The following is a 19,158-nucleotide window of genomic DNA, read 5'->3' on the forward strand; positions in this document are numbered from 1 at the left end:
AGAAATCCTGTTACTGGATAAAACTAGTGGTCTATCTATCTCGCCTTTCCAGCAGCACCAAAGGAAGCTGGAGGGAGAGCAGGGGTTAACTGTCAAGATAGCTTTTAATTTGTAAATTTATCCAAAGTTTGAAAATATCATGGGGAATCTTAGGAATCCCAGTAGTCAGCGAATGGGCTATCTATATGTCCATTACATCTACAGACTCCACACACACCCACTCAGATGATTCTCAGAATGGGGGTATATGATAAGTTAATTCTCATGTCTGGCTTCGTTGTTCTTCGCCTTTCCCTCTCATATCTTCCATCACCTGTGTCACAGGACACATATAAGTAGTTGGGAAGTGTTAAACTGACAGTAAAGCAAAATCAGAGTTAAAGGCAAATGTTTAATGAATCATGCTCAAATACTAGCTAGTCAATGAAGAACTTTAGGTTCAAAGGGTCAGATATTCTGCAATCCCAGGAAATCGCAATCAGCTTCTCGTTCTGGTTGTGTATTTTCACATTGCATTTTGTGGCCACAAAATTAGTTGTACATTTTTGAGCGTTGATCTAACACTAAAAGGTTCAAATTAGGAGGCTGAAAGAAAACATTTTGTATCTGTGTATTTAAAAAAAATCTGTGGATGAACAAGGAGCCAGGCGTCAGTTTCCAATGGGGGGAACGTTCTCATGGAGGTACTGTAAGGCCAAGTCAGTCCACTTCATTTCTTGTTCTTTAACAGACTCTGTGGTGCCGCCATTGTCCTGTTCAGGTTCAGGAAGCTCATTCTGAAAAGGCACAATGGACATTCAGGACGATGTTACACTCTACGTTAACAAACCCCTTAAAACCCAAGAGCACTTGGAATTAAAACCTGTGAGTTCCTAGAAACAGGCAGCATAGAAGCGTATCCTAAGGAAAGAGCTAGAAAATAAAAAATGTGAGGAAACATCAAAAGTCACGCTCAAACGTGCCCCATCCGTCTCCAGCCCGGAGTGATGGCATTATGACTCTGGTACTTGTGTGGCAGGCAGCGTGGCAAAAGGCTCAGGACACAGGCTTCTGGGAGGCCCTGGGATCCAAGGCCATGACTCCACCATTTGTTGGGTTACTCAGGCAAGGCATTCAGACCCTTGCAGCCTTTGCTTCCTCTTAGGCAATGAGAGAAAAAAGTAGTCATCGTCTCACAGGACTGCTGTGAGGGCTAAATGAGGAAATGCAGGTCAGGTGCCCAGCACTGCGTGGGGTATCCAGTGCAAGGACTACCTGTCATCCTTACTAGCGGCTAGGAACACTGAAAAAAGCCAGTACTAAATCTTTTTTTGGGAAGGCTGCTTTATAGAATACCACATTTGCTGGCATGTTCCTTACGCACAAGAAAGGTGTTCAAAACGATCCTGTATCCAATGTGCCTATATTATTATGGAGGTAGGAGCACTGAAAATGTAACACAATAGATGAGGCTTCCCCCTAGTGGTGGAGCAGGGCAACATAAAACAACATAGCCTACCCGCAACTTTCTTAAAATGGTAAGCCATGGGCCACACTTAGTGTAGAATCTGGGGTAGTTTTCTTATATATTTCCAGCTTTACTGAGATTTAATTTACATATAACATTGTGTAAGTTTAAAATGTACAATGTGATGACTGGATACACATATATATTGTGAAATGATTACTGCAATAAGGCTAGTTAACACATGCATCACCTTGCATAGTTCACCATTTTTTGGCCTGTGGTGAGAAGTTTTTGATAGTTTCCTTGTATTTTAAATTTAAATTTATTACTACTGGAACTCTGCTTCATACTAGAATTCACTGATACCAATATATTTCTTTTCAGTTATCTGAAGTTAGACTTTTTTTTAAGGGTAGCAAACTGCTATTCAATATCCAGACTTACGATTTCCCACTGGACTCCAATGTGCAGTATATGAATATAATAACTTTTTTCCTTCAAAGTGATGTTCAATATGAATAAAATGATTTAATTACAATATGTACACATTTTGCTCTACAAATACTCAGATTCAAACATACTTGTACAAATTGAAAGGAACTACCATTTTCTCTAAAGCAATATTGCAAAGAGAAAGTTTTGTTTCAATAACTACTTACAGCTGACAAAGCATAAACAAGTCCTTGGTTAATCATTTATTTAATTCAGGTATTATTTAATTTCATCTTGTTCTAAAATAACACGTTTTTCATTTGGTCACTATTGTCTCTTGCAATGAATGCCAACATATAAAATTGCATATATGCCTGGAAAACAAACACAAAGTATCATAAAGTATCGTGAACACAACAACCATCTATTGTGGGGTACTGCAAAAATGGCCACAATTCTTTGTAGCCACTCTTATGAAAAGGCACTATTTCCCCGATCTTGCATTGGGACTGATCATGTGACTTCTTGGCCTAGGCTCCATGAAGCCTTGCAGTTTCCTCTCATGCTGCTCTTAGAACCCTAAAATGATTGTGAAGTCTGGGCTAATCTGCTGGATCATGAGACTGTGGCCTAGTCAGCTCATCATCCCAGCCTCCAGCCAGCCTGCTGGCCGACTGCAAAACACCACCAAGTCCAGCAGAGATCAACCGAGCTGGCAAAGATCAGAAGACTCTCTCAGCTGAATGACAAAATCATGACATAAATAACGGTTGTTTTAAGCCACTATGTTTTGGGGTTATTTGTTAGGTAGCAGCAAAAGCTAACGACACAAACATTGCCTTAGAATCACAAGTCCTGGGAAAAAACACAGGTTAGCAACAGGGCCAGGCTACAACTTGGAAGTCAGCATGGAAATCTACATCTCCTTCAACCCCTTCCACACAAATGGTCCCCAAATCCTGCTATTAGCATGTCCAGAATTCAGCAATTCCCCTCCACTTTCTTGCTTTTGTTTAGGTCCTCCTCCCTTGCCTAGACACTGCATTAGCTTCCTAATTGGTCTCTTTGCCCTGTCACTGGCCCCTTTCTCCTTGGCACACATTCTCTAACAATGCTGCTAAACTGATTTTCTAATATATTTGAGCATGGCAGATCTCTACTTTGAAGACCACTCACTCCTGGATATCCTCAGGATGAGGGCTAAGCATGGCATCAAATGCTCCTCTCAAAATTGGGTCCAAGATCAACTTTTCTCCCTACCTTTTATGAGAAGTATAACCTCTATCCACACTGAATTGCCTCACCATCTCCCAAAGCAGTTTAAAACTCTGAGACTTTGCACATCTGTCCCCTCTGCTGGTTGGCCCTTGTCTACCCTCACTAAACCTCTTCCTCCCTATGACCAGCTTAAATGTGATTTTTCTCTCTGAAGCCCTTCCTGATGCCCACCAGGCAATCAGCCACTTCTTACACTACAGAGCTGTTCACAACCCTCACTTAGAACACTTACTATTACAATTATTTATTGATATATGTTGCCTCTCTAGACTCCGAGGGGCAGGAACTGTACTTATGTTTACCAAGTCTTAAGGCACACAGTAGGCGTCAAGAATTGCTTGCGGAATGAAGGAACCACCACCGGACAGGATCTGGAGCCTCACAGACTTCGGTGTGAAGTCCAACTTATTGGCTACCAACCTTTGGGCAAGTTCCCCTCTTTGATCCTGTTTCCTTCCTGTACAGTGGGTAGAACACCACCACCCCTGAAGGGTGTTTTAAGGATACAGATAATGTATGTCAGATTTCAACCTTGGTCTATGACACAAAACAGGTATTCAATAAGTGGAGCTACAATTCTCATTATGCTCTTTTGACTATTTTTCTAAACTTGAACTAAGCTGTTACTTGTTATTTGTTATGTGTATTTTTCACTGAACATATTACCTCTTATTCTTAGATGAAAATGTAAATGGCAGCAGCACACGGTCTGCCTGCAAGCTCTATTTTATTAATGGCTCTTTGCAATTAGAAGGCTCTAAAGAAAAACAGTCTCTGTTCTCCTTGCTAGGCCTCTGTGACATAAATAGGATTTTTAATAAATAGTTATTCAAGCAAAATGTTTAGATCACTTATTACGTGAGGTTTAACAAACTCATTGCAGGAGAATTTTCCAGAGGTCAGGGAAGAAAAGAGTGTGATGGTCTAAATGCAAAAGAAGAAAAGCCAGGTCTCTTCCAATATTTTCCAGGGAACCTAGAATAGGTATGTGTTCCAAAAATGTGAGTTTCTAAAAATGTCAACTGACAAACCACAGGTAGAGAAGAAATAAAGTGCATATGCCACTGCTTCTTGTTCCTCCACATGGTGTGCATTAAACTTTCACTATTTGGTTTACTAGCTTTGGTGTGGTGGACAGAACATGGCTCAGAAGACCTGGGTTCTAGTTCTAGAATGACCCCCTAACTGAGCTGGTCACGTCAGCCCTCTGAACCACATTTCTCTTCAAATACAAAGTCAAGCTAAATGTTCTCCAGAAGCTTCTAGAGTTAGAGGACTCCACAGCTTTGATTTCTTTGCCTTACTAGTTTATTTGTCTTGATATCCTACCCCTACTAGGGTCTACCAGATCATACCTTTAACCTATCACCCTCAGCACAAATTACAGCCTACCAGTGGTATTGCAACATCCTCATAAGGCAGCTTGTCTTCTCGCCAAGCATCGTCAATCAAATCCAAGATCCTTCCATCTCTCTGTACCTCACTGTCCATTCTCCTGCAGCTTTGATCTTGCCAGCTCTGTAAGCCAAAAAGATTATTTCTTAAACATGAAGGCTGAGGAGATGATGTAATTCAGCAGTAGGGTTCTCTAGGCTTTTTAGCCTGGATGTGAATTTTGGCATGATATCACCCTGGGAAAGACTCATCTCATCTGGGTCAGGTTGCAGTTTATTTATAAGACCATCGTCCCTCCCAGCTGATTTTCCCAGTCACACACAGATTCCACCTTTCTGTAAAGTTTTCTCAGATCACTCCAGCTTCAGCACACATTCCGCCCTTGACCGGTTCTTTCTTGTCCTTATGATCCACTAAACAAGTTAGGTCGTCTTTGTGACTGATTGCTCAGGCATTAGTGTTTCCAATTGCTGTGTGTAAATTTTGTATTAATGACTCACCATAGCTTTCCCCAATCTGGCCTCAATCTTTTCCCACCTGTCCCTCTTCCAAACACCTCTAACCCTGTCATACTTTCCAACCTTTGCACTTAAAGGTCTCTTTGCCCCATCACTAACACCTACTCTTCCTTCCAATCTCAAAGTTGGGCGTCAGCTCATCGGGGTCAATATCCCATTTCCAGAATTAGGCGTTAAGATGCCTTCACTCTTCAGGAGCTGGAAGGGTGGAAAGCATAAGGCGTGCAATGACCAGGACACGGCCACTGTCCCAAGCACTTTGCCACACTTGCCAGAAAAAGCCATTACCACTTTCCTGAACAAAATTTGTTTTACACATGTGACTATCCCAATGCTTGGAATGCAGTATCTTGTTCCTTTTTTCCCCAGCTAACCCCCAGTCAGTCTAAAAAGTTAGCTCCCAGGTCGCCTCCTGCAGGAACTTTCTCTAAGCGCCAAGGAGAACGCGGTCCCCGCCCCTCCGCGGGCCCCATAGTTCCCTGGGCGCAGTGAATGGTCCCCATCGGGAGCTTGTCACACTGCCCGTCACAGGGTCTTCGCAGACAGGCGGTGCGTACGTTCCCCGGGGCAGGGCAGTTTTATCCATCTTTGTTTTAGAGCTTTACAACGTGTAGTTACAGGAGCAAAGCTAGAACGCCTTTTCCTGCGCTAAAAATGACCCTCGCAGGCCACCACCATCCGTACAGGTGTAGGAGGCGGCCCCACAGCCGCGGCTTCCGGTCCGAGGCAGGATATACCAAATGCGGCAGCGGGGGAAACCCAGGACCGCCGCTCAAGTCCCTTTCCACCCCTCCCGACGTGCGGTAAGGGGAGTGGTTATGAGGATGAGGTGAAGAGAACGGCCTCGGCCAAGAGAAGCAGCATAAGTCCGAACGCGCTGCCGCTTCTCCAAGACCTAGGCTAGGGAGGCGGGAAACCCTTACCAGCACCCGGCCCAGCACGGCGCCCGCCTCCACCGGACCACACCCTCAGTGTCACGTGACCGGCACGGTCTTCTCTCCGGTCCCCAGATATGGGTGAGCCCATTTGCAGGCGCGGAGGGGGAGTCTGGGAGGACGTTGCTTCAATTAAAAGTGAGGGGGCAGTGGGCGGAACGAACGTGCAGACGACGGTGGCTGGACGTCAGGTTGGCGGTGACGCGCGTGCGCGCCCCCGGCCGGAGGTAACGGCGGGAAGCTTCGGGGGCGCGCTCGCGGCATCCCCGTAACCGCATGTGCGAACGTCGGACTGGCGAGGGGCGGCGGTGTCCACAGGCAGCCCTGGCTGCGGTGGGGCCGAGGCCCGAGCGGCCGTATGGCCCGGGGCCGGCTTCCTCAGCGGCCCGCTGGCCTCCAGGCTCGACCCCGCCGGCCCGGGTCCGCCCCGGCGCCCCACCTCTCGGCCTTGCGGCGGACGCTCAGCGGACCCGCGAAGCCAGATATGGCCTCCCGCAGCGCACTGTCCGGGCCAGCCAGGTGGTCAGCCCTTCTCCGGAGGCCGGGCCGGCGGGAGGGCTGTGGGGTGGGCGAGCTGCTCATCTTCCCCGAGCGGAGTCGGCCGCGGGCCAGTCTTCCACTTCAGGGGAGAGACCCCCGGCCCAGCCCTCCCGCCTGGGCTGCCTCATCTGGTTAGCTTCCTAACATTGTTGAGACTTAGGTCTTTGATGGCAGGTGATAGCGGTTCATTTATGGGTGGGAAGTTTAGCAAGTTGTAAAAAGTGAGTTGATTTAAAAATCTTAATGTTAGTACATTAGGTACGGAAATGTGGCAGAAATCATGAAGGACTGAAGTTGGGGAACCCTGAACTTATGGATTGCTCCATTCAAATCAGGGATGGGAAATAAATAATGAAGTAAGGGAATAAAAGGAACGGGTTCTTAGAATAATCATGAAGGTATTTGAAGGCAGTAAATCTCGGCTCATAATGTGTTTTTTTTTTTTTTATGTTTCTTACAACATCAGGGTAAAGATGAGCTTGCTCTCAGCGACTAGTCTTCATTTATAGTTACAGCACTCTTACTTGCAGAGTAGTTTTCCTTGAGCCTTACAGATGATTCCTAAGCCAGTCTTAACATTTTTTTTTCTTCGTTTAATAAAAGCAGTATTGTAGGATTTGTGTCCTGTAGTTATACAGTTCCCCACATGCTTGCATTTAATTTTATTTTCTAGATACGAAGAGGAAATCATAAGGATCATTAGCTACATGTTACCTTCAAATATTTATATTTATATTGATCATAGCTGTAGCTTAATGATATAACAAAGGGTATGTATTTTCTTATTTGGAATGCAGTATCATCTTTAGGTTGATTTTTATCCTGAGCTTCTTGCCTTTTGACTATATCATTACCAGTGATCAGTATGGTAAGAATGACTGAAATTAAAATGGGTTAGATATTTATAAACATTCAGTTACACTGCTCTTTAAAATGTATTCAGGTTTTAACAATTCTTTATAGTTATTGTATATGTTAATTGTACTGATGCCACTTGTCTCCCATTAAAAGGGAGAACACCTTTGCTTGTTCCTTCCCGTTCTCACTTACGTAGTAGTGGTGGCAGATGGTGACAGCATCAGTGGTCCACTTTATCAGAGCTTCCTACTTTTAAGCATATGTCAACTTGATTTGAAATTCAGCTAAAGCCAACATTGACCTGGGTTTCAGGAATTGAATTTTCGGTTTTTATGTTACTTTAGGTTATTTTTCTTCAAGAACTAAGTTTGTGTTTTCAGTTTTACAAAACCACAGTATTGTCATCACATGTATGAAAATTAATAAAAATCCCATAATGTCAGTATTCAGCCTGGGTTCAGGTTTCCCCACTTGCCCCATACATGTATTTTTATAAGTAGCTTGTTTGGATCAAAATCCCGTAGAGATCCACGTGTTGCATTGAGTTGATGACACCTTTTCAATCTTTTTTAATATAGCAGTTTCATTGCCTCTCTTTTCCCTTAACATTCTAGATTTAGTTGATTGCATCCACATGGTATCCTTTAACTTGTACATCTATTCCCTTTATTCCCTCTAAACTGGTAGTAAGGTCTAGAATTGCACTGTCCGATATAGTAGGTATCAGCCATCGGTGACTATTTAAATGAATTAAAATGAAATAAAGCTAAAAATTTCAGTTCCCTAGTGCATTGGCCACATTTCAAGGGCCCAATAGTTTGGTGTATATGTAAAATATTTCCATAATTGCATAAAGTTCTGTTGAACAGCACTGCTCTAGAAGCTTGATCAGATTCAACCTTGACTTTTTTTGTGGGGGTGAGGGCAGGGCAAGATTTCATCAGTGGTGCAAAACAGGGAGGCACATGATGTCTGAGTTTTCTCTCTGTGATGTTAAAATTGAGCATCGTAGTGGGTTCAGGCGTTGTCGGCCCAGTCCATCCATCATGAAATTCTCCATGAGCCTTTTGCTTAATGGTGAGATCCTTTCATGGATTTAGGTTGCCTATATCCACTATTGCATTAGCGGTTGCAGTACGGTGATTTTCTGATTCTATCATTCTTCAGCATTTATTAGCTGGAAATTTTTTATGAAGAAGAACTTTTTACTTCACCAGCTATTTGAAATACAGTTTGTATAGGAAAGACGAGAAAAATGCTTAATTCTTTCCCTCTATTTTCAGAGCACAGTAATGAGTTGGTGGCCTAGCAACCTCCAAAGGTAACCATGAGGGTTTTGCCTTTTTTTTTTTTTTTATCATCATGAAATTATAGACTTGAATATATTTGAACTGTTTCAACCTACTGCAGTCTTTTTTTTGAGGGGGGGTTCTCAAGTTGTCCTGTTGTTGGCGAGTGGCAGCCTGTTTAAGTTGGCTTCTGTCCACTTTGATATGACCAGTAATCTTTGAAAGTTTCCTTCTTTTCTGGTAAAACATGTTCCTGGCTCATTTAAACATTTCTGGCCACCAAGAAGCCCTGGTTCCTTTCAGTGGGAGATGGTGTTTAGAGACCAGTCTGGGTGCTGAAGGCACTCTTGCTACTAGATTGGTCACTGGTTTTAGGATTTACAGTGGCCAAAGTTAGGAAATATATACATTTTTTAAAAAGAGAAATATCCAGAATTCACACTGATATTTCCAATTTAATTTCATAGTTTTTTTTAAACACTTGATTTTATATTTGTATCTTTTTCTCTTTTGCCTATTAACATACTTCTTCTGTATTATATATAATGCTTTCAAATTAGTGATACCAATTTTACTATTAACAATATGATTCCTGAGTGATGTTTAGGGTTTCTGTATAGTACGTTTTTGTCCTTAGTGTGTATCCCAGTTGGACTATGTACAGTAAAATTGTTGCATTTTAAAACCAATGAAACAATTTGTTATATGGTAAGACTGCCAACTTGATATATAGTTGATAGTTGATTTATTTCATTTTGTTTCCAATATTTTTCAATACTGCTTTTTTTTTTCCAACTGGATTTGTTTCATTATATTATAAAACATTAGCATAGTGCCTATAAAACAAGTAGCTGTTAAGGTATACATCCAGACAAGTTTAGCTTCCTGTTTTCTCTACCCTATTTCCCCTCCTTATAGGTATCATATTTACCAGCTTGGAGCTTATCCTTCCAGAAGAACAAATACACTATATATATTATATATTTATATATAATTATATATCCTTAATATATTCTGACATTTGTATTATACATAACATATATAATATATAATTTATATTTATGTAATATATATAATATATATAATATATATCTATAATTTTCTCCCTTTCTTAGGTAAAAAGTAGTGTTTGCATATACTGTTTTGTATCTTGCTTTTTTCATCTAATATTATATGCCCTGTAGATCCCACCATAGACGTATGTAGAGGTCATTTTCCCTTTTCACAGCTTCATAGTATTATTCCATTGGTGGATGAATAGTCAACTAGTTCCCTGTAGATAGGCATTTGTGTTGTTTCCTACTCTTGCAAATAGTCCTGCAATGTATATCCTTCTGCATGTATGGTTTTGTATTCTTGCCAACATATGTTTGGGATAGATTCCTAGAAGTGGCATTGTTGGATCAAAGGGTAAATGCATATATATCAGTTGCTAAGTATTGCCAAAATTTCCTCTATAGCAGTTGTACCGTTTTGCATTCCTACCTACAGTGTATGTGAATGCCTGTTCCCATAGCCTTGTCATCAGTGTGCATTTTCAAACTTCTAATTTTTCATTAATCTAATACAGAAGAAAGGGTAACCCAGTGTAGTTTAAATTTGTGTTTCTCTTATTGTGAACAAGGTTGAGCATGTTTTCATACGTTTAAGGTCATTTGCATTTCTTTTTATGAGAACTCTTTGTTCATATCTTCTGCACATTTTTCTATAGATTTTAATTTTTCCTTCAGTTTTTAGAAGCTCTTTATATATTTGGTTAATTAACCCCTTGTGATAAAACTTTCAAGTAATGTTGTCATTTATCTTTCAGCTTTGCTTACAGCATTTTTCCCATGTAAAAGTGTATTTTTGTCTACTAAGATTTCTTAGTCTTAGCCCCTTATTCTTTCTGGATTTTGAGTCATAGTTTGGACAGTGTTTTAAAATTTCATTTTTATTTTGGAAAATTTCTTTGATACTTTATCTGATAATTTTTTCCCTTAAATTTAAGTAGGAACCTTTCTGGGCAGTCATAAATGATATTGATTATTTATTGGAGCAGGCACAGTTTATCAGTCATAGTATATCTGTCATAGCCATAGATCTTTGTAATCACAGTAACACCGAGGCAGGTAAGGGACAAAGCATTGTTATCTTCTTTTAAATGAGACTTGATGAGTAGGCATATTCCTTCTCTTAGTACACATATCTAACCAGAGTTTTTATTTTCTTCCTGTGTCCCATTTTGTGAGTAATTTGATCTTGGGTGCATACTCTGGATATTTTTCCTGATCTGTAAAGTAAAGAGGTTAAATTGGAGCCCTTCGGGTTCTTTCTAGCTCTTAAATTCCAATATGTTAATGAATATCAAAGATTTTCCCATTATTAGATACCCTCTTTGTTTTTTGTTTTTTTTATTTTGGTTGCGCTGGGTCTTCGCTGCGGCACACGGGCTTCTCTAGTTGTGGTGCGCAGGCTTTAGTTGCCCTGCAGCATGTGGGATCTTAGTTTTCTGACCAGGGATTGAACCCGCGTCCCCTGCATTGGAAGGCGGATTCTTAACCCCTGGACCACCAGGGAAGTCCCTAGATAACCTCTTTGGATTCTTTTTTCCCTAAGATTTAAAGTATGTTTTCCCTGCTTCCCAGACTTGGTGAAAAAGCCTGTATTTCCTTTAACCATTTTATTCTAGATTTCACTGATTTAAAGTAGTCTTCATTCGAAAGGAGAGTTTTAATTATAACTTCTGTTCGTTGATATCTTGGTCTAACTGCAGAAATGATTAAGAGTGTCCTGTACCAATTGTAGAGCTACACAGTTTCCATTTAACTACATTAACATTTCATGTTAGTGGCAAGGAGTAGCAGATTATCAAACAGTAATTGCTTAAATTTGTATTTATTTGGATAAAGAATAAAATTTATATAATTACCACATGGCACAGGCAAAAAAGAAAGCAAGTGATGTAGTGCATGGAGCTGAATGAGGATCAGGTTGGTTAGGAAAGGAGTCAGTGATATAGCTATGAGAAACTCGGGTGAGAAAAGTCCACAGAAGATCTGAGTCCTTGCTATTTACCTGATCCTCAGGAATGAGAAATGATGGTGTTTGTCAGCTGCTCGAGGAGATAGTGAAAGTATTGTTAAAAGATCATTATATATTAGTAAGATTATTTTCCACAGAGAATGTTACTGGTTCCTCCCCACCCCATCCCCACCTTTTTTTTTAAAAAACAGAGATCTCCTTATCTAAGTCTTAGACCATGATTTTAATTTCTGAAATGGCTATTTTCCCTTATGTGGACTATTTTCACTGTTGTGCTACTGCCACCTGGTGGCCATGGTGGTGACGTCATAGTTAAGTTTGTATATTTTTGCCTGTGTCCAGACTTTTCAATTTGGTTTGATTTTGTTTATGCCAAGAACACATTATTAAATCAAAAGAAGATATGCTGATGTATTTTAAGATCCGGAATACTGTAAAATATATAAAGATTGCACATTGGCTGGAACTTAGGAGTCACATTGCTTAGGTTTGAATCCTAGGACTGTGGTTTGTAGTTTACCATAATCAAGTTATTTAACCTTCTGAGCCTCAGTTTCCTCAAAGTAATAGTATTTATGTTTTAAAATTGTTATGAAGATTGAATCTGACAATATAGACAGGCAGAACAGTTGAGTATTCAGTGACTTTTAGCTTCTATTATAAATATTCCTAATTACTAAATAATATCCAGAAAATATATTATGTATTATATGTTACTAAATCTGTTTCTAATATATATTACTAAATGTATTTTCTAAGAATAACATGACCTAAAGGAGTATAATTTTACTAATGATAGTTTTGAATAACTGTAGTAGCTCTGTCCTTAGGAAGAGCACTTTCCTATGTATTTAATAAATATACATGTAGAGTTATCAGGAGCATGATACAGAATATATGTAATTGGCTATTAGAATCCCATTAAAAAGCTGGAAGAAACCGTGCAGATTATATAGATCATGCTTCTTACTTTATAGAGGCAAAGACTGAAGTCCAAGGACACAAAGCTACTTAGTTGCAGAGCAGGACTCTATCCTGGGTTTCCATCTGCATGGTACTGTGTGAACTATGTACTGCCTCTCAGTTTCCTAGAGTGGATCAAAACACAGAATCTGCGTTGTGTTGTAATTGACTGTATCATTGTTTGAAAGAAAGTGGAATAGACCATGAAAGCGTTTTTCTTTAGGTTTTTATTTTGTCTAATGTTGGTGTAATACAAAGGATAAACCAACTGGAAAGAAATCCTCTCTGCCATATCTGTGCATGAATAGTTATTTAGTACTCCTGTTAGTAACTTTAGAAATAGATGCAAATAACGTGTAGTGGTTGTATTTTCCAGTCTTCTCATTCTCCTGTGTCTCTGTTTTATCTCCCTTCCCTTCTTTCTCTGCTACACTCTTCTCTGTAGTTTTCCAGCTATGACCAGTTTGCATAGGGGGGGTAGGTGAAAAGGGAGGGGAATTGAGATAAGTTCAGTCAAAAGCATTCAGCACAGGCCAGGTTGAAATGCAACTCTAAGCCCTGGAGCTGCAGGCGTGAAAAAAACTGGTTTTCTACCCTTTACGGTTGAATAGTAGGGGAAAAAGGTGTGCAAAAGGACATTCCCAGGGTGGTGTAACTCCTATGAAAGAACCTGTTAAGGACTAGGAGCAATGAAGTGCAGAGGAGGGAGGGCCCACGTAGCTGCCTCTTAGGTGAGGGAGGGTGTTCTAGGAGCTTCATGGGCCTGTCATCTAGCGGGTGAATAGGATCTCCCATGATGGACCAAGAAGTTGAAGCACAGGGCATTTAACCTTTTTACAGTATCTCTTTAAAAGAAGCTACACTTTTCCTCTGACCTCTCATTTTGTTAGTGTCAGTGTTCCTCTGCTGCTAGCACCCCACCTCCACCCAGGCCCACTCTTACATGAGGAAGTAGGGATGTGACAGTGAGGTATTTGACTTCAGTCGTGCAGGGGGAGTGTCAATGGCAATTCAGATCATTTTAAATTGTTGTGTTTTAGTCTGAAATGTGTTTGGTTCTAGTATTTCTTGAAGAGATATTCCTTGACTGCTTCTACAGTCATCTTAAGAAGTGCTGCGTTTTCTCATTGCTATTTGTATGCTTTCATTCACATTCTTAAGTTTGTAAGTTGGAATGTTAGAACATTAAAAATGAATTTTCTCCTGACAGAGTTCTTTGCTTTCCCAGTTGCCAAAACAAAGGGGATTTGGCGATGGAGGCTTTGTTGGAAGGAATACAAAATCGAGGACATGATGGGTAAGTTTGCTTTGACCTTAAGCTTCTCACTGAGTTTAAAAAGCATGTCTGAGTTATGCCTCTGACCATTTTGTGCTTTGGGTACAGAAGCAGAAGTGTGAGCAAAATCTAAGCTGATCCATGTTGTGTTTGTGGACAGTATCGCTCCTTGGGGTGTTTCCTTCATCTCAGCAGTGTGAAGCTGGATGCTTACCATCATCCCAGTTGAGTTTTCTGCTTTTAAAAAGCAAAAGGCTATAGAGGTTTTGTGACACTAAGAACAAATGCTTTTTTTTAAAAAAGTATTTAAGCCTTAGGAGTTATCTCTCTGTGGCCATTCCCGGAAACCTCTGAATCCAATACATCTATGTCCAATTCTGTTTCTACCTTTGTAACATCTGGCATCTCCTGAAACATTGAAGGACATCAGTAAGTTTACAACAATAAGGTAGGATGTGGTAAGTTTCTAATAATAAGTTGGAAAGAAATAGTTGGAATAAATTTGGCTCAAGGATGGAGGTTCTTAAAACAGCTCTTAAAATTGTATTGTCATTTTCCCAATAGCCTACTTGTTTCCAAAGCTTTTTATTTTGTTTGACGAGCTGAGAATGTGACATATGCTTGCCTGGATTCTTCCTGAAAGCTTCCCTAAAATGTTACAGAAGAGCTAGTTGTTTGTTGTGGAAGTCTCACTCACAAACCAGACTTCAAACATAAACCTTGCGTTTGACCAGTTGACTTAGGCTTTAGGTCGGCTACTGGAGGAAGACAAACTTCCGTGGAATAAGTGATCATCTTATGTGAGCATTAAAAGGAAAAGCTCAGAGATCCTGTTCTCTGCTTCTGATAATTTATTTGTTGACACTGTTCCACTTCAGGTAGCTTTACATCTGCTGTATTTTTACATGTGAAAGATGAAAAGCCACTTGGAGATATGTTCTATGTTCTTAAGGGTCTGTCCTTATTTATAGGGGATTTTTGACATCCTGTGAAGCAGAACTACAGGAGCTCATGAAACAGATTGACATAATGGTAGCTCATAAAAAATCTGAGTGGGAAGGACAGACACATGCTCTAGAAACTTGCTTGGACATCCGTGAACGGGAACTTAAGGCTCTCAGGAGTCAGGTGGATATGAAACACAAAGAGGTAAAGCGGATGATTTGCTACTCTTTGATATTTTCACCTTACCTTTTATAATAAATATGTTTCTTAAATATGTGTTGAAGAAAGCATTTAAAAATTTTTGAATTCAATTTATTTAAAACAAAACAAAACACATTTTTCTCCCACCCCCCGATCCAAGCCTTGTCTCTTGCAGCCACCAGTCTGTTCTCTATATTTATGAGCTTATTTTTTTGTTTGTTTCTGTAGATTCTGCATGTAAGGGAGATCATACAATATTTGTCTTTCTTTGTCTGAATTATTTCAGTTAGCGTAATGCCTTCAAGTTCTATCCATGCTGTGGCATATGGCAACTTTTATTTTTTGGCTGAATAATATTCTTTATATGTGTGTGTGTGTGTGTGTGTGTGTGTGTGTGTGTGTACCACAGTTTCTTTATCCATTCATTCATCAATAGATACTTAGGTTGTTTCTACATCTTTGTTATTGTAAATAAAGCTGCAGTGAACAGGGGGGTGCATATATCTTATTGAATTAATGTTTTTTTGTTTTCTTCAGATAAATATCTAGAGTGGAATTACTGGATCATATGGTAGTTCTAGTTTTAATTTTTTGAGGCATCTCCATACTATTTTCCATAGTGGTTGCACCAACTTAACATTCTCACCCAAGTGTACAAGGGTTCCCTTTTGTCCACACCCTTGCCAGCACTTGTTATTTGTTGTCTTTTTGATACTAGCCATTCTGCAAGGTGTGAGTTGATATCTCTGTGGTTTTGATGTACATTTCCCTGATGTTTAGTGATGCTGACCATCTTTTTCATGTACATGTTGGTCATCTGTATGTCTTCTTTGGAAAAATGTCTTATTTGGATCTTCTGCCCATTTTTCAGTGGATAGTTTGGTTTTTTGCTATTGAATTGTAAAAGTTCTTTGTATATTTTGGATATCAGCCCCTTGTCAGATACATGATGTGCAGTTATTTTCTCCCATTCAATAAGTTGCCTTTTCATGTTGTTGATGATTTACTTTGCTGTGTAGAAGCTTTTTAGTTTGATGTAGTCCCACTTGTGTAGTTTTGCTTTTGCTGCTTTTACGTTTTTTTGCTTTTGCTTTTGGTGCAGATTCAAAATATCATCACTAAGACCTATATCAAGGAGCTTACTGCCTATGTTTTCTTCTAGGAGTTTTATGGTTTCAGGTCTTATGTTCAAGTCTTTAATCCATTTTGAGTTAATTTTTGTGAATGGTGTAAGATAGTGGTCCAGCTTCATTCTCTTGCATGTGGCTGTCCAGTTTTCCCAACATCATTTATTGAAGAAACTGTCCTTTCCCCATTGTATATTCTTGGTTTATTTGTCATAAATTAATTGACCATATATGTTGGGTTTATTTCTGGGAACTCTATTCTCTGTTCTGTTCTATCAATCTAAGTCTCCGTTTTTATGCCAATACGATACCGTTTGTATGTAATAACAGCCTTATAATATACTTTGAAGTTAGAGAGTGTGGTGCCTCCAGCTTTGTTCTTTCTCAAGATTGCTTTGGCTATTCAGTTCCATGCAAGTTTTAGGATTTTTTGTTTTATTTCTATGAGAAATGCCATTGGAATTTTGATAGGGATTGCACTGCATCTGTAGATTGCTTTGGATAGTATGGCAGTTTTAACAATATTGATTCTTTCAATCCATGAGCATAGAATATCTTTCCATTTATTTGTGTCTTTTTCAGTTTCTTTCATTAATGTCTTGTAGTTTTCTGTATACAGATCTTTCACCTCCTTGGTTAAATTTATTCCTAGGTATTTTATTCTTTTTGATGCAGTTGTATATGGGATTGTTTTCTTAATTTCTCTTTTTGATAGTTTGTTATTATTTTAAAAAACACAATCGATTTTTGTATATTGATATTGTATCCAGTAACTTTATTGAATTCATTTATTAGTTCTATTAGTTTGTGATAGAGTCTTTAGGGTTTCCTAGCTATTTTCATGTGATCTGCAAACAGTGAGTTTTACTTCTGCCTTTTCAATTTGGATGCCTTTTATTTCTTTTTCTTGCCTGACTGTTCTGGCTAGGATTTCCAATACTATGTTGAATAAAAGTGGTAAGAGTGGACATCCTTGTCCTGTTCCTGATCTTAGAGGAAAAGCTTTGAGCTTTTCAACATTGAGTATGAGTTAGCTGTAGGCTTGTCATATATGACCTTAATTATGTTGAGGTATGTTTCCTCTATACCTGCTTTTTTGAGAGATTTGAGATTTTATTATAAATGGATTTAAATTTTGTCAAATGCTTTTTATGCATCTGTTGAGATCATATGATTTTTGTCTTCATTTTGTTAATGAGGTGTATCACATTGACTGATTTACAGATGTTGGACCATCCCTGTATCCCTGGAATAAATTTCACTTCATCATTGTATATGATCCTTTTAATGTGTTGCTGAATTCAGTTTGCTAATATTTTGTTGAGAATTTTTACATCTATGTTCATCGGGGATATTAGCCTGTAAAAAAAAATTTTTTTTGTTTGGTGGCACTCTTGTCTGGTTTTGGTATCAGGCTAATACTGGCCTCATAAAATGTGTTTTGAAAAGATTCCCCTTCTTATATTTTTTGGAAGAATTTGAAAAAGCTTGATATTAATTCTTCTTTGAATGTTTGGTGGAATTCACCAGTGAAGCCATTTGGTCCTGGACTTTTGTTTGTTGAGAGTTTTTTTTTACTGAATTGATCTGCTTGCTGGTAAGTGGTCTGTTCAGATTTTCTATTTCGTCATGATTCAGTCTTAGTAGCTTATATGTTTGTCAGAGTTTATCCACTTCTTCTAGTTTGTCCAATTTGTTGGCATGTAATTTTTCATAGTAGTCTATATGATCCTTTGTATTTCTGTGGTGTCGCTTGTAATATTTCCTCTTTCATGTCTGACTTACTTGAGTCTTTTCTCTTTTTTTTCTTGGTAAGTCTAGCTAAGGTTTTGTCAATTTTATTTCTCTTTTCACAGAACTAACTCTTAGTTTCATTGATCTTTTCTGTTGTCTTTTTAGTCTCTATTTCATTTATTTCTGCTCTAATTTACTAACTTTGGGCTTTGTTTGTTCTTTTTCTAGTTCGTTAAGGTGTAGTTAGGTTGTTTGTGTGAGGCTTTTCTTGTTTCTTGAGGTAGGTGTTTATCACTATGAACTTCCCTCATAGAACTGTTTTTGCTGCATTCTGTAAATTTTGGCATGTTACATTTCCATTTTGTTTTTCTCAAGGTATTTTTTGATTTCTCTTTTGATTTCTTCTTTGCCCATTGGTTATTCAATAGCATGTTATTTAATCTCCACATATTTGTATATTTCCCATTTTTCTTCGTGTAATTTCTCATTTCATGCCACTGTGGTTGGAAAAGATACTTGATATGATTGCAGTCTTCTTAAATTTATTAAGACTTGATCTGTGGCCTAACATATGATCTATCTTGGAAGATGTTCCATATACACTTGAGAAGAATGTATATTGTGTTGCTTTTGGATAGAATATTCTATAAATATGTGTTAAGTCCATCTGGTTTAACATGTTGTTTAAGGCTGATGTCTCCTTATTGATTTTCTGTCTGTATGATCTTTCCATTGATGTAAGTGGGATATTAAAGTTCCCTACCATTATTGTATTGCTGGCTATGTCTCCCTTTAGGTCTGTTAATAATTGTGCTACATGTTTAGGTGCTCCTATGTTGGCTGCATAAAGATTTACAAATGTTATATCCTCTCATTGGATTAACCCCTTTATCATTATGTAATGTCTTCTTTGTCTCTTATTAAAGCATTTGTATTAAAGTCTTTTTTTTGTGTGTGTGATATAACTATAGCTACTCCATCTTTCTTTTCTATTTCCATTTGCATGGAATCTCTTTTCCCGTCCCTTCACTTTCAGTCTGTGTCCTTATATCTAAATTGTATCTCTTACAGGCAGCATATATAGGTGTGTCTTGCTTTTTATTCCTTCAGCCACTCTATGTCTTTTTGTTGGAGAATTTAGTCCATTTACATTTAAAGTTATTATTATGGGTATGTGCTTATTGCCATTTTGTTAA

At 38.9% G+C, this 19,158-nt stretch overlaps 2 protein-coding genes across 10 annotated transcripts in view; one reads left to right on the forward strand and one right to left on the reverse strand.

Annotated features, from left to right (window-relative positions):
• Positions 1 to 371: 371 nt before the first annotated feature.
• ANAPC13 (anaphase promoting complex subunit 13) lies at positions 372 to 6,128 on the reverse strand. Its single transcript, XM_007170365.3, has 3 exons — positions 5,994 to 6,128; positions 4,550 to 4,675; positions 372 to 776 (listed from the first exon to the last, which is right to left on the reverse strand). Exons 2-3 carry the CDS (start codon positions 4,646 to 4,648, stop codon positions 651 to 653), a joined length of 225 nt encoding a protein of 74 aa, XP_007170427.1. The 5' UTR covers positions 4,649 to 4,675; positions 5,994 to 6,128; the 3' UTR covers positions 372 to 650.
• Positions 5,814 to 19,158, forward strand: part of CEP63 (centrosomal protein 63) — an 81,837-nt gene continuing 68,492 nt past the window's right edge. For 4 of the 9 annotated variants that reach the window (XM_007170367.2, XM_007170375.3, XM_007170374.3 and 1 more), the window contains exons 1-3: positions 6,239 to 6,524; positions 13,908 to 13,976; positions 14,927 to 15,104. In XM_007170367.2, the coding sequence (XP_007170429.2) occupies positions 6,364 to 6,524; positions 13,908 to 13,976; positions 14,927 to 15,104 (408 nt within the window). In that variant the 5' untranslated portion in view covers positions 6,239 to 6,363. The other 5 variants (XM_007170371.3, XM_007170370.2, XM_007170369.3 and 2 more) reach the window with 5 other exon arrangements.

The sequence above is a fragment of the Balaenoptera acutorostrata genome, chromosome 4 (genome assembly GCF_949987535.1).
Source record: "Balaenoptera acutorostrata chromosome 4, mBalAcu1.1, whole genome shotgun sequence".
Taxonomy (NCBI): Eukaryota; Metazoa; Chordata; class Mammalia; order Artiodactyla; family Balaenopteridae; genus Balaenoptera; species Balaenoptera acutorostrata.

Bases quoted from the DNA above. Each gene is read 5' to 3' on its own strand.
- ANAPC13 (XM_007170365.3), bottom strand. From the start codon at position 4,648: ATGGACAGTGAGGTACAGAGAGATGGAAGGATCTTGGATTTGATTGAC. The intron at 777-4,549 runs GTAGGCTGTAAT...GTGCCTTTTCAG, and splicing joins AGGATGTTGCAATACCACTG to AATGAGCTTCCTGAACCTGA.